This window comes from Mytilus galloprovincialis, chromosome 9 (assembly GCF_965363235.1).
Source record: "Mytilus galloprovincialis chromosome 9, xbMytGall1.hap1.1, whole genome shotgun sequence".
Taxonomy (NCBI): Eukaryota; Metazoa; Mollusca; class Bivalvia; order Mytilida; family Mytilidae; genus Mytilus; species Mytilus galloprovincialis.
The window spans coordinates 43,451,013-43,465,625 of NC_134846.1; the positions used below are offsets into that span (position 1 = coordinate 43,451,013).

At 32.7% G+C, this 14,613-nt stretch overlaps 1 protein-coding gene across 3 annotated transcripts in view; it reads left to right on the top strand.

Moving 5' to 3' along the window:
- Positions 1-14,613, top strand: part of LOC143045047 (disks large homolog 5-like) — a 74,008-nt gene that overhangs the window by 47,908 nt on the left and 11,487 nt on the right. For all 3 annotated transcript variants that reach the window (XM_076217338.1, XM_076217337.1, XM_076217339.1), the window contains 8 exons: positions 741-868; positions 1,666-1,771; positions 4,139-4,211; positions 4,882-4,985; positions 5,574-6,925; positions 10,864-11,156; positions 11,719-11,794; positions 12,640-12,802. In XM_076217338.1, the coding sequence (XP_076073453.1) occupies positions 741-868; positions 1,666-1,771; positions 4,139-4,211; positions 4,882-4,985; positions 5,574-6,925; positions 10,864-11,156; positions 11,719-11,794; positions 12,640-12,802 (2,295 nt within the window). The remainder of the gene's footprint in view (positions 1-740; positions 869-1,665; positions 1,772-4,138; positions 4,212-4,881; positions 4,986-5,573; positions 6,926-10,863; positions 11,157-11,718; positions 11,795-12,639; positions 12,803-14,613) is intronic.

The following is a 14,613-nucleotide window of genomic DNA, read 5'->3' on the forward strand; positions in this document are numbered from 1 at the left end:
ATTAAAGTCTAATAATAAAATTACAAAAGGCATAAACCAATCATAAATACTGAACATTAACAATAAAAATACTGAACATTAAAACTGAAATGAAATTATCTAAAATCAGGATTCAAATTCAATTTTGCTACCAATTTCAGGTAACCTGGTGAATTCATATGCTCTAATTAGGTTAATATTAATCAACTGTATTGACCAATAAAATCTTTATAATGTGTACTTATATTTCTGACAGCAGTCATTTGACCTTGTCCTTATTTTCATAGTTTATGGCAAGGGCTAGTTGACCTTTTTTGGTTACCGTTAGCGTCAAATTAGTTAAAATTTTACAGTGATTCGTCAAAATATCCTTATCTTGATTCGTCAGAGGTCTCAAATAATTATCGTTACCGTCATTTTTGGGAAAAAATTAACGTGATTTGTCAAAATCAGTCGATGTTTTTATCGTTTAAAAGAAAGTTCACATTATATCGTCATGCACCATAATAATCGTTAACATCATTTGGCAAGATTTTTTACCGTTATTCGGTTATTCGTCATGAAGGTACCCCCATTACGACCCTCATGATTTGATTTCTGGTCTATCATTGAAATTAATTGTTCTGTCTGGTTCCTATCTTTTTCATGCTACCTTTTTCATTGCACTTTTTTTGAAAGAATTTTACAAAAGATATCATACTACTTCAATTGATAACTAAATATATCATAATCATTATCAATATTTATGTTTTCATTTTCAGGGAGGATTAAATCCAGAAAATTTAGGATTTGATTTGTGTGGAGGAAAAGAGGACCCACAGTGTGCTAGTGACAATTCTATCTTAGTCAGTTATGTCAAAGCATCTAGTCCTGCTGATGGAAAGTTAAGGTAAGGCCAAGTCAAAATATAAACTGATTAACATATAAAAAAGAAGATGTGATATGATTGCCAATGAAACAACTCTCCACAAGAGACCAAATGACACAGAAGTTAACAGCTATTGGTCACCATTGGGCCTTCAACAATGAGCAAAGCCCATACTGCATAGTCAGCTGTTAAAGGCCCTGAAATTTATCTTATTCATTAATTCTTAGGAAATATAATATTTTCTTATGTTAAGCAATTCATTTTCACAGAGCCTTTTTAATAAATCAAATATCTTTGAAAAAAACAGACTTGCTGATTCAATGGAAGAGTGATTGCATCATGTTCAATAATGTCAGATAGATATCAGATTGATCATAGCTTGGGTTATTTTAGAGATATTGATTACAATTAGTTCTTGCTTCTGGTTTCTATGAATAAGAATAAACTCCACAATGAGCCTGTACAGCAATATTTATATTCATACTAATATTATCGATTTTCAGCATAGACATGGTAAATATTGTTAAAAAATCCATAAGTTATCATTAAAGCTTAAGTTAATCCAATACATCTCAATATTTAAAGATATTATATATATATATATATAAGCATTGGGGATCCTGAAACAAATAGATAATGTGCTAGTAAATCTGTCTCCATACTCAATAATATATATATATGTAGATGTAAGGTGTAGGTCCATGATTTTACATAGACACCCCAAAAACTATATTCATTCATTCAACACTATTTGAAGGACTTAAACCATAGATAGTATAAGTATTGTTATTATTCATTTTTCATTTTTTTTTTTTTAGAGTAAATGATGTTATTGTACAGATAAACAACGTTGATGTCACAAATTTTGACAAGAGATCAGCTTTACAAGTTCTCAGGAATTCTTCTTCTAGTGTAGCTTCATTTGTAAGTAAAACATTCATACTGTGGATTATTTTCCTTTTTTTGTGTGGATATTTGTGGATACCAATTTTCATGGTTTTAGGAGAAGTTAAGGATGTTTGCTCCTCTTGATTTTGATTTTTTGCCAGATATTCGGAATCCTCTGGTTTTATCTATATATTCCCATTAAAAAATTTTGCCCGCTAACCCCTACTTTTCTTTTCACAATTTTATTACATATAGTTTAAAAGCCATATTGAAAAATCATATAAAATCCTTGTTATTTTTATGCCCCACCTACGATAGTAGAGGGGCATTATGTTTTCTGGTCTGTGCGTCCGTTCGTCCGTCCGTTCGTTCGTCCGTCCGTTCGTTCGTCCGTTCGTCCGTTCGTCCGTCTGTCCCGCTTCAGGTTAAAGTTTTTGGTCAAGGTAGTTTTTGATGAAGTTGAAGTCCAATCAACTTGAAACTTAGTACACATGTTCCTTATGATATGATCTTTCTAATTTAAATGCCAAATTAGAGTTTTGACCCCAATTTTACGGTTCACTGATAGAAAATGATAGTGCAAATTTCAGGTTAAAGTTTTTGGCTTCAGGTTAAAGTTTTTGGTCAAGGTAGTTTTTGATGAAGTTGAAGTCCAATCAACTTGAAACTTAGTATACATGTGCCCTATGATATGATCTTTCTAATTTAAATGCCAAATTAGAGTTTTGACCCCAATTTTACGGTTCACTGAACATAGAAAATGATAGTGCAAATTTCAGGTTAAAGTTTTTGGTCAAGGTAGTTTTTGATAAAGTAGAAGTCCAATCAACTTGAAACTTAGTATACATGTTCCCTTTGATAAGATCATTCTAATTTTAATGCCAAATTAGAGAATTTATTCCAATTTCACAGTCCTTTAAACATAGAAAATGATAGTGTGAGTGGGGCATCCGTGTACTGTGGACACATTCTTGTTTTCAATGTTTTTGAAAGGAAAAAGGTGCCAATGTTAAATGTATGAAAAATCTAGAGAGAATCATTTCCCGCCAAATTTTCAACGGCTTATATCTCGAAAAAACAAGCACACAGACCCTACATTTTTTTCTGCTTTTTTAGTTTCTTTTTTTACATACTATCAATTTATAACAGTTTTATAAAAAGCTTGATATTTTGAAACAGAGTAGCAAACATCCTTAAATATTGTGGATACTTGATTTCATAGTTTTGCTAATGGCTGCATTCAAGGCTAAAGAAAATTTATTCTTTGTTGAACATTTAAATTTGTGGTTCACCTTTACCCATGAAAACCTAGAAAAAAAATGAAAACCCACAAATGATAATGAATCTACAGTTCTTGAATTATGTTCAATCAAACATCTAAACAAGGTCTGACTGGATGTTGATTCTTCTATTTTTAGATTTTTATTAAAATATTAATTTCATCAGGTTCTATTCAAACAGTTGTTTGGTATAGATCAATATTAATATTGCTCATTTCAATCAGTTCAATCAGCCTCAGTCCTTTTGAACAAATTTGTTTTCAACATATGTCACTAGAGAATTAATTTATGCGTCTGCGGTTTATGTTTTAATAATTCCAATCCTTTTACATAATAGGGGAAACAAATTGGAAAACACCATAGCTTTGTAAACAGAAATAAGATGGAGTTTTTATTTGTGGTTACTTAGTCAGACTTGAGTTAAATAATCATACCGCATTTGTTTGTTAGCTTGAAACACCAGTTGTATTTTATAGAATCGGGTCAAGTGTATTAAACTTATATAACTAACTTATTATTTGATTCTGATTTGGTATTGCTAATTATCACAAATTTGATACATTTACAAATATAGAAAATAATGATAGACAAATAAAGATTTGAAAAAAATTATTTATCAGTTAAAGGCATGGCTTTAATATTATAGTACCTGTAAGTTATTTATATGTTTTCTTGTATAAATAAAATGAAATGTGTTGTGAATGTCAAAGAAACAGCAACTCAACAGCACAAAAACCAACAGAAGAAAAATTTAGTCTGTCAATTCTTTTTATATGAAAATATGAATATGATGGGGATATATCAATGAAACAGCAACCAATCGACCCATTACCACCAAAAAACCCAGATATTCCAAGTTTAAAATATGTTTTTAAATGTATATATGTATGATGGAAAAAGCTGTTTGGTAAAAGTCAATGAGACAGCAATCTAGTGCATAAGTCACCAATAGATATCTAAAGGTTCAATTAGAGTCAACTAAAGAATAATCTGCAGTATTTATAGCTCTTAGTTGTCAGGAGTCTCAAAAAAGTTATTAAGAAATTTAGATCAAAGATTTGCTATTACTGTAACACATTAATTTAATAACCTTAATGAATTTTTATTATGATTGTCATTTCAGTTGGTAAGAAGAAGAAGATGCATAACTCCGAGAACCTGGCAACCATTGCAACTGAGTGTCATGCTTGGCAAAGGTTGGTATTGAAAATAAAATAGATGAAGTAATCTGGAATTAACTTTATTGTCTCTCAGAAATCAAGAATCCTGGTTATAAACAGGCTATAAAATTATGTGTATACCTTTGCATGGTCACTAAAGTAATAGCAAACTTTAAAAAAAAAACTGATTGTATGTACACTATGTTTGAATATACCATTGAAAGTTCTTATCCACACATAATCATACTTTTTTGCTGCTACACTTTCCCATGCAAGATTGAACAAAATTTAATTGGTCATTAAACATTGTTAGAAGATTGACACTGGCTCAAGTGTTTTACTAGAATATTTATCTCTCAAATACAGTAAACAGAAAACTTCTGCAATCCCATTGTGAGAATAAATGACCTAGGTAGAGATCTAGTTATGTACCCCCTAGTGAGATAATCAACCTATTTAATAATAAAAATGAAAAAAAAACATAAGTATTGGTATATAACATGAGAAGTCATTGGCAAAATAAAATTAAGATTTTAAGAACCAGAATATACTTTTAAACATTTGTCATTCAAAAAAGTACTTCCTGACTTGGTACAGGTATTTTCTTGTGAAGAAAATGGCCAATTTAACCTGATTTTGTGGCATTACTTTGTCTTCATTGGCTATGTACATTTCTAATTGGACATGATATTCATTATTGTTTCAGACCTTGGATTTCATTTAGAACAAGGGTTATACATTAGTAGGATTACTCCAGGATCTATTGTTGCCAAGGAGGGGATTCTCACCACTGGAGACAGAATTGTTTGTGTAAGTCATGTAATCATTATATCTAAAATGAGGCTGTGGCCTATAATAAAAATATTGAAGCAAGAACAAGAAAAGGATCTATAAAACTGCAAGAAAAATCTGCTGAGGCATTATTTGTGTCTTTACCTTAAGCTGAGTCTTTCTTGATATTTTATTTCAGCAGTAAGCTTAAAGAGGATGACTGAAAATACACTTTGTTCATTATATCTGAACTTGTTAAATACAGATTTTGAAGCTAAGATCTCTATTTATGGTGTTTTTAGTTGACCCTTGTTAACATTAGTGTCTGCAGTGTGCATTTCATGTGTTAGGTTTCACACAGCTTAATATTAGCACATTGGATATCGAAAATAGTAAAAATGAAAATTCATGATTAAGTTCTTGTCAAAAGTTTTAATGAATTCATCAGATGTATGTATGACACTGTCACCCCCTGCATAGGTTTAATCTAAATATCAATCTATAAGGATGTTTGAATACTTGAATGGATTGACACATTGCTAATCTCCCATGAGAATTAATGTATAAATCCTTTGTATTATAAATGATAGAGAAATCACAATTTAACATTTTCTTTTTTTTTAACAGGTGAATGGCCGTTCAGTTGAAAATTTAACTCCAAAGGAATTAATAAAAGTTTTAGAAGATTGTAAGGATCCAGTGTCATTAGATATTTGGAGGCAGACGACATTTAATTCTGCCGCTTCTTCACCTACACCAATAATACAAACCACAATCTCACCGAAAACCGAACAAATGACCTATTCAAAACCAGAAACCATATCCACGAAAAGAAACGCCTGGGAACCAAATAGTTCTCCAGATAATAAAAACTTAAAAAGTAGTGAATCACAAACTGACACTATTAAACAAAACGATTCCAAGTTTTTAAATGGGAATAATCGACACAAAGAGAATGATCATAAACATGATAAACAAGGGTTGTTAAAAAAGTTTTTTGGTGGTAATACACGAATGGGGAAAAATCACGATAAACCGCACAATTTGGAAGAATCAAGTCAATTGTTGCCAATGACAACTTCACATATATCTTCACAGCAGACGACAGATGATGATTTTTGGAAAGACCTAGGGTTACACCCAGGAATGATGGACAAAAAGAATGACCACTTTCAAAAGTCCAGCCGGAAACGTGAATATGAAGTGGATAATGGCACTTGGCCAAAGTGTAATAGGATTATTCCTCCTCAAGTGAATGGAACTGTGATGGTTCCATCTCCTCGCAAAAAGCAGGAAAGACCAAGTATTCTGACCTCTAATTTGGATGGATCTCAAAAAGTGCCGCCAGATCCTCCGGAGAGGACCATTTCTTCGTATGAAGCTGTTCGTCATAGTCCTCAAAGTTCTGATTCTACTGTGAAATACCACCATAGTCCACAGAGTAGTGATTCCACAGTACGTCGCTACCCTTCTTATTCTCCTGTTAGTTCACCAAAACCAAGGATTAAGTCATCACAGTTTCCACAAAATTCTGTTATGACTACCAGCATGCCGCCATACTCTTCCTATAGTCATGACAATTCATTTCTGCCACCGCGAAAGACAGTGTCTCCAAACAGGAATTCATATATTTCACAGAAGGCATATCCTTCTAAGAGTAGACATCATGAAGTGCCATCCACTTATTCAAGGGACATAATCCGAGAACCTGGAGTAAATAATAAACCTGTAAGACGGCGCCCTGTTGAACGAGACAACAAGGAGCGCCGTCATCATTATTCAGGACATTCAGGACCACATTCTAGATCTAGTCATCCATTTAACACATCAACCGATTCACAAAGTAGTCGAATGTCCACTTCAAGTCCACGGTGGTCAAGTGAAACATCAACATTTGATTCATTACATTCACCGCCATATCTATCAGAAAGAGTACCGTCAACGAGTTCATTCCCGTCAAGTAGAGGCAGCCATTATGGGTAAATTTATTTTATGTTCCCTGCCAAATAAATTTTCAATAGGGTTGATATGAAACATCTTGAGCATATATTTGTGTGTCTGTCTGTTTGTGCTTTGTGATAGTGCAGCTCTTCAAGGACCTGATATCTGAAAGGAATACATTTGTAAATGTAATCATGGTCTAAAAACATGTTAAAGGGGAGATAATCAAAATCAAAATTTACTTACTTCAATATATAGCATATTTACCTGATGTAGCATATTAATCTATTGCTATAAAAAATCATAATATCTAATAAAATTTGTAGATTTAGCTAACAAAGTCCTTATATTTGTATAAAGTAACAATCGTTTATAGTGGAAAATTGTTTTAACGTTGAATAAGCTACAATTAAAAATTGCTTGCTGGCCCCTCTCTGTGATTACCATTATATTACGCTGGTTCATTTCCCAATCAATCTGTCACCAAGGGAAGATAAATAAATCGATTTTCGTTTATAGTCTTTTTCAAAAATGATGAACGGTTCTTTATATTGGTATGTAATCATTTTAAACGTTTCAAATTTATGAAATTATATTCGTACATCAATGTTTTTGATACACCAATAACAAAAACTGAAATATATTGAATTGATACATTTTGTAATTATCCAAAATTATATCAGAAACCTAAACTTAATTATAAAATAATGAACCTGTTAAGGGGAGAGAATACTCGCATAACTTTTTCGAATTGCCACACAATACAACGAAATGTCACTCTTGCATATAAATGGCACATCAATATAATTAATTATCTGCGAAATCGTCCCCCACCTTCAATGATGATTCTAAATTATAAATATAACCAAAAGTTGTTAATCTATAGATAGTTAAGACTAATGAAAGCTAACCCAATGTAAAAATATTTCTTTGCAATTTTTTAAAACTTCCTCAGAAAAATACTCGAGCCACTTGACTTTCATAGCTCAAAATTAACGTTTTTACACAATATTTGAATAAAGTAGTTGAAGATTATTCGCTTCTCAAAGTTTTAGACGCAATAAAAATCGTATGCTTGCACCATCCTACCGAAATACGGATTTAATTAAGTCCTGAACATTTCGACATTTCTTCGTATATTTTGAACAAAACCGGTTTTAACCAAATCACAAGTACGTGTTAAGATCCGACTAAATACTTATTTTCCTATATGGTCAGGTAAAGTTGCTACCTGATGATATCGGGATATAGGTATTTAGTCGGATCTTAAAATGTAGTTGTGATTTGTATTGAAAAAAATAAACAAACAAATGTTGAAATGTTCAGGGCTTAATTACATCTGTATTTGGGTAAGATGATGCAAGCATACGATTTTTATTGTGTCCTACACTTTGTGAAGCAATTAATCTTTAACTACTTTATTAAAATATTGTGTAAAAACGTTAATTATGAGCTATGAAAGTCAAGTGGCTCGAGCATTTTTCTGAGGAAGTTTTAAAAATTTCAAAGAAATATTTTTTACAGTGGGTTAGCTTTCATTAGTCTTCACTATCCTATAGATTAACAACTTTTGGTTATATTTATAATTTAGAATCTTCATTGAATGTCAATGAAGGTGGAGCACGAATGCGCAATTAATTAATTATATTGATGTGCCATTTGTATGCAAGAGTGACATTCCTTTGTATTATGTGCAGATTCGAAAAAAAAGTTATGCGAGTATTATCTCCCTTAACAGATTCATTATTTTATAATTATATATTGGTTTCTGATATAATTTTGAATAATTACAACATGTATCAATTCAATATATTTCAGTTATTGTTATTGGTGTATCAAAAACATTGATGTACGAATATAATTTCATAAATTTGAAACGTTTAAAATGATTACAAACCAATATAAAGAACTGTTCATCATTTTTGTCGAGCCTGCAACTTTTGTTGCAGAAAGCTCGACATAGGGATAGTGATCCGGCGGCGGCGGCAGCGGCGGTGTTAGCTCACTTCTTAAAAGCTATATATTTTAGAAGGTGGAAGACCTGGATGCTTCATATTTTGTATATAGATGCCTCATGTTACGAAGTTTCCGTCAGTCACATGTCCAATGTCCTTGACCTCATTTTCATGATTCAGTGACCACTTGAAAAAAAAGTTCAGAATTTTTGTAACGTTGAATTCTCTCTTATTATAAGTAATAGGATAACTATATTTGATATGTGCGTACCTTGCAAGGTCCTCATGCCCGTCAGACAGTTTTCACTTGACCTCAACCTCATTTCATGGATCAGTGAACAAGGTTAAGTTTTGGTGGTCAAGTCCATATATCAGATACTATAAGCAATAGGGCTAGTCTATTTGGTGTATGGAAGGACTGGAAGGTGTACATGTCCAACTGGTAGGTGTCATCTGACCTTGACCTCATTTTCATGGTTCAGTGGTTATAGTTAAGTTTTTGTGTTTTGGTCTGTTTTTCTCATACTTTATGCAATAGGTCTACTATATTTGTTGTAAGGAATGATTGTGAGGTGTACATGTCTAGCGGGCAGATGTCATCTGACCTTGACCTCATTTTCATGGTTCAGTGGTCAAAGTTAAGTTTTTAAGTTTTGATCTTTTTATCTAATATTATATGCCAAAGGTCAACTATATTTGGTGTATGGAAATATATTATGATCTATATGTCAGTCCCGCAGGTTTTATTTGACCATGACCTCAATTGCACGGTTCATTGGACAGTGTTAAGTTTTTGTGTTTTGGTCTATTTTTCTTAAACTATAAGTAATAGGTCAACTATATTTGTTGTATGGAAGCATTGTTAGCTGTACATGTCTGCCTTGCATGGTTCATCTGACCTTGACCTCATTTTCATGGTTCATTGGTCTTTGTTTAACTATCTTGTTTAATGTTAAGTTTATGTGACAGTTGTAATAAGGCTTTATACTTAGGACTATCAACATAATATCAATGATTAGTAAAGAAGGCGAGACATTTCAGTGTGTGCACTCTTGTTTAAAAAGACTATAAAATGAAAGATGAATTTTATATCTTCCCTTCATATTATAGATCGATTGGAAAATTAACCAGAGTTATCTATTATTAATCACAGAGAGGGACTAGCAAGCTATTTTTAATTGTAGCTTATTTAAAGTTAAAACAATTTCCCACTATAAACGAATGTTACTTTATACAAATATAAGGACTTTGTTAACTATATCTACAAATTTTATTAGATATTATGATTTTTTTATTACCATAGATTAATATGCTACTATATACTAATAGTCATGATAGTATTGTGGTGCAATGGGTATCCTTTGCAGTGGCGGATCCAGCCATTTTAAAAAGGGGGGTTCCCAACCCAGGACAAAAGGGGGGTTCCAACTATGTGTCCCCATTCAAATGCATTGATCGGCCAAAAAAAAGGGGGGGTTTCAACCCCTGGAACCCCCCCTGGATCTGCCACTGCTTTGTAAGTTTAATCACAGTTCAAGTTTCATAATTTGTTCATAGTGTGTTCCTGAATATATCAATAGAAGTTGAAGTAAATTAGATTAAAAAAATTATGCTAATATAAATGTTTTTACAACAAACAAAAATAAAAGATTTGACATTTCTCTGAGGCATTTTTCCCCATATTTTAGAATAATATGTGTAATTTCTCTTTTTCATGTAACATGTGTAAAGCATTGACACAACCCTTATCTTAATTTTCTTTGATAATAGATAATTTAAACCTGGATTTTTTATTTTCATGAACATTTGATTTCATAGTTTTTCAAACATCTGCAGAAAATCTTATAGGAAATTTGTATCAAGATCAATGTGTGGTTATCAAGGAATAATAATGTTCTTAATAAATGCACATTTTCCTTTAATATACATGATATATAATATCTAAAATCCAGGTATAATAATCCTCAGTAACTGTATATTTTCCTTTATTTTATGATATCTTTATTTTTGTATGTCCACAGAAGTGCAGGGATGTCTCCAGTCGGTTCTAAACCATTTCCAATGCCACACACAGACCAAGAATTCAGGCGGCCATCGCCCTCCTTCCCTCAGTGGTGTAGTTCTCCTAGTCCGTCACAGATAAGTTCTACCCCTAGCGACCATATGTTATATTCAGGTCACCAAGGAACCAGGAAGTCAGGGGATTATGAAACCAGTACATTTCCCAGAAAAGTACAACAGCAACAACAGTCCAGCTGGATGTGGGTTCCTCCATCCAATCAGAGCATAGCTTCTACAGGTTCTGTTGAAGTTGGTGAGTCTCAGGTCCTATAGGAAAATAAGCATGCAATATATTCACAGTTTGAAAAGATAAAAAGTCAACCATAACAAGTTTCTTTTCAAGTAAATTTTTAAATTAATATTTTGTATGTGTAATTCATGCAATTATATGTACATAAAGATAAGAAGATTTGGTATGATAGACAACAGTTCTCAAGAGACCAAATTACACAGAAGTTAACAACTATAGGTCATAGTTCAGCCTTCAACAATGAATAAAATGCATGCAGCATAGTCTAGACACCTAAAAGTCCCCGAAATGACAAATGTAAAACAATTCAAACAAGAAAAATAACAGCCTGATTTATGTACAAAATAATGAACGAAAAACAAATATGATATATTTACTTCATTTCAGAGTTTCTAGGTTAAGATATCATTCAGTGTAAAATAAATTTTATCATACATTTACACACCTGAAGGGGAGCCTGGAGTCTGTTGGCTTTAACGCTTTTAAAAACACTATCACAAATTGATATAAAACTGTAAAATTAAGCTTTATGTCAGATAACTTTTGATATGATTATATTTTACAGTGTCAGCCAGAAGTAGCCCCGGATCTCCAATGTTAGAATCAGAAAATATTATTGACCCTGAACATGCAAGAGGAAGGTAGGTTTAGGTTGTTGATTTAAACATATTTCCTTCGTAAAGAGTGTCTATTTCTGACTTTACATGAGTTTGGAGGTTATTTGTTGCAACTGAATAGACCAATGGCATAACAATGTCAAAATTTGATGAAGACATTGTTTACATAGAAACATGAAATCAAATTCTTATGGAGACATTATTTTGATACATAACAACAAAAAAAACAAAAAAAATACTGATGGAGACATTATTTACATATCAGCACAAATTCATATTCTAATGAGATACTGTTAACTTAGTAACACAAAATCAAGTTCTTATGGAGACACTGTTACATATAGCAACACAATTGATTGATGTTCAGTTTCTATTGGTGGAAGAAGCTGGAGTGCCTTGAGAGAACCACTGAAAATCCTAGTTTAGAATGGAGACTAGCACACCAGCCACACGGAGGATTCTAAATCACAACCTCACAGTGGTGACTGGCTAGTGAAACAGTTGTTGAACTGCTAAGACCACTCAGCCACTTATGACCCTCTAATTCTAATGGAAACACTGCTTACATAGCAGAGACTAATTATTTTAGTTAAATTTACATGGTACATTGTAAGGCAATACAGGAAAATGACAGCGTATTATATACAAAGTGTTTTTATTTGTATGAAGATTTTATCGGAAATTTTTGATATCATGTTGGAACAACATTCTTATTTTAACAGTTAGGAAATGATAAAGTCTATTAAAGCTTTGTAAATGAAACATTTGCCATTTAATGAAATCTGTTGTACTAGATCTGTTAACTTAGTAATACTGTTAACTTAGTTAAATAATAAAACTACCCTTAACAAACTATGACATATTTTCAGACTTCATCCAGGCCAGACCAGAACAATATATATAGAACGAACCTCACAACCTGTAGGATTCCAGATAGAGACTGGACCTAAAGGAGGAACCTTTGTCTCCAGTGTAAATGAGAATAGTTTGGCAGCTAAAGCAGGACTTGTTATAGGGGATCAATTTTTAGAGGTCAGTTTACAAGGGAAAATATTTATGTCCAACAATCAGGAATGCATGGTCTGTCTATATTGTGTTTGAGTTCACATGGTAGGATATTAGCTAACAATATTATTACTATTTGAAATTTATTTTTCGTAGAAATTAAACAGGAATGGAGACAAATGCACAATATCTCAATTTTATTCATTTTGTAAAAAAATACCTTTATAATTATTATTTTTAATTTCTGGATTAAATTTTTGTTAATAAAGAATAAATTCTACACAAGAATCAGAACATTTACAGTAGCATACTTATTTTTATGCCCAACCTACGATAGTAGAGGGGTATTATGTTTTCTGGTTTGTTCATCCATCCTTCCATGCGCCCATCCTTCCATGCGTCTGTTCGTGTGTCTGTCTGTTGTCCCGCTTCAGGTTAAAAGTTTTTGGTCAAGGTAGTTTTTGATGAAGCTGAAGTCCAATCAACTTGAAACTTAGTACACATGTTCCCTATGGTATGATCTTTCTAATTTAAATGCCAAATTAGATTTTTTACCAAATTTCACGGTCCATTGAACATGGAAAATGATAGTGCGAGTTTGACATCCATGTACTTTGAACACATTCTTGTTTCATAAACTAATTAAAACCATTTTTACACATTTAGCACTTTTCAGATGGTGATTTATGTTTAAGACTTTCATAAAAGATCCAAGTTTGACACAATACATTTTTAGCTCACCTGGCCCGAAGGGCCAAGTGAGCTTTTCCCATCACTTGGCGTCCGTCGTCCGTCGTCCGTCGTCGTCGTCGTCGTCGTCCGTCGTCGTTAACTTTTACAAAAATCTTCTCCTCTGAAACTACTGGACCAAATTAAACCAAACTTGGCCACAATCATCATTGGGGTATCTAGTTTAAAAAATGTGTGGCGTGACCCGGCCAACCAACCAAGATGGCCTCCATGGCTAAAAATAGAACATAGGGGTTAAATGCAGTTTTTGGCTTATAACTCAAAAACCAAAGCATTTAGAGCAAATCTGACATGGGGTTAATTTGTTGATCAGGTCAAGATCTTTCTGTCTACAAATTTTCAGATGAATCCGACAACCCGTTGTTGGGTTGCTGCCCCTGAATTGGTAATTTTAGGGATTTTTTGCTGTTTTTGGTTATTATCTTGAATATTATTATAGATAGAGATAAACTGTAAACAGCAATAATGTTCAGCAAAGTTAGATTTACAAATAAGTCAACAGGACCAAAATGGTCAGTTGACCCCTTTAGGAGTTCTTGACCTTTATAGTCAATTTTTAACCATTTTTCGTAAATCTTAGAAATCTTTTACAAAAATCTTCTCCTCTGAAACTACTGGACCAAATTAATCCAAACTTGGCCACGATCATCTTTTGGGTATCTTGTTTAAAAAATGTGTGGCGTGACCCGGCCAACCAACCAAGATGGCCGCCATGGCTAAAAATAGAACATAGGGGTAAAATGCAGTTTTTGGCTTATAACTCAAAAACCAAAGCATTTAGAGCAAATCTGACAGGGTTAAAAGTGTTTATCAGGTCAAGATCTATCCGTCCTGAAATTTTCAGATGAATCGGACAACCCGTTGTTGGGTTGCTGCCCCTGAATTGGTATTTTTAAGGAAATTTTGCTGTTTTTGGTTATTATCTTGAATATTATTATAGATAGAGATAAACTGGAAACAGCAATAATGTTCAGCAAAGTAAGATCTACAAATACCTCACCATGAACGAAATGGTCAGTTGACCCCTTTAGGAGTTATTGCCCTTTATAGTAAAATTTTAACCATTTTTTCGTAAATCTTAGTAATCT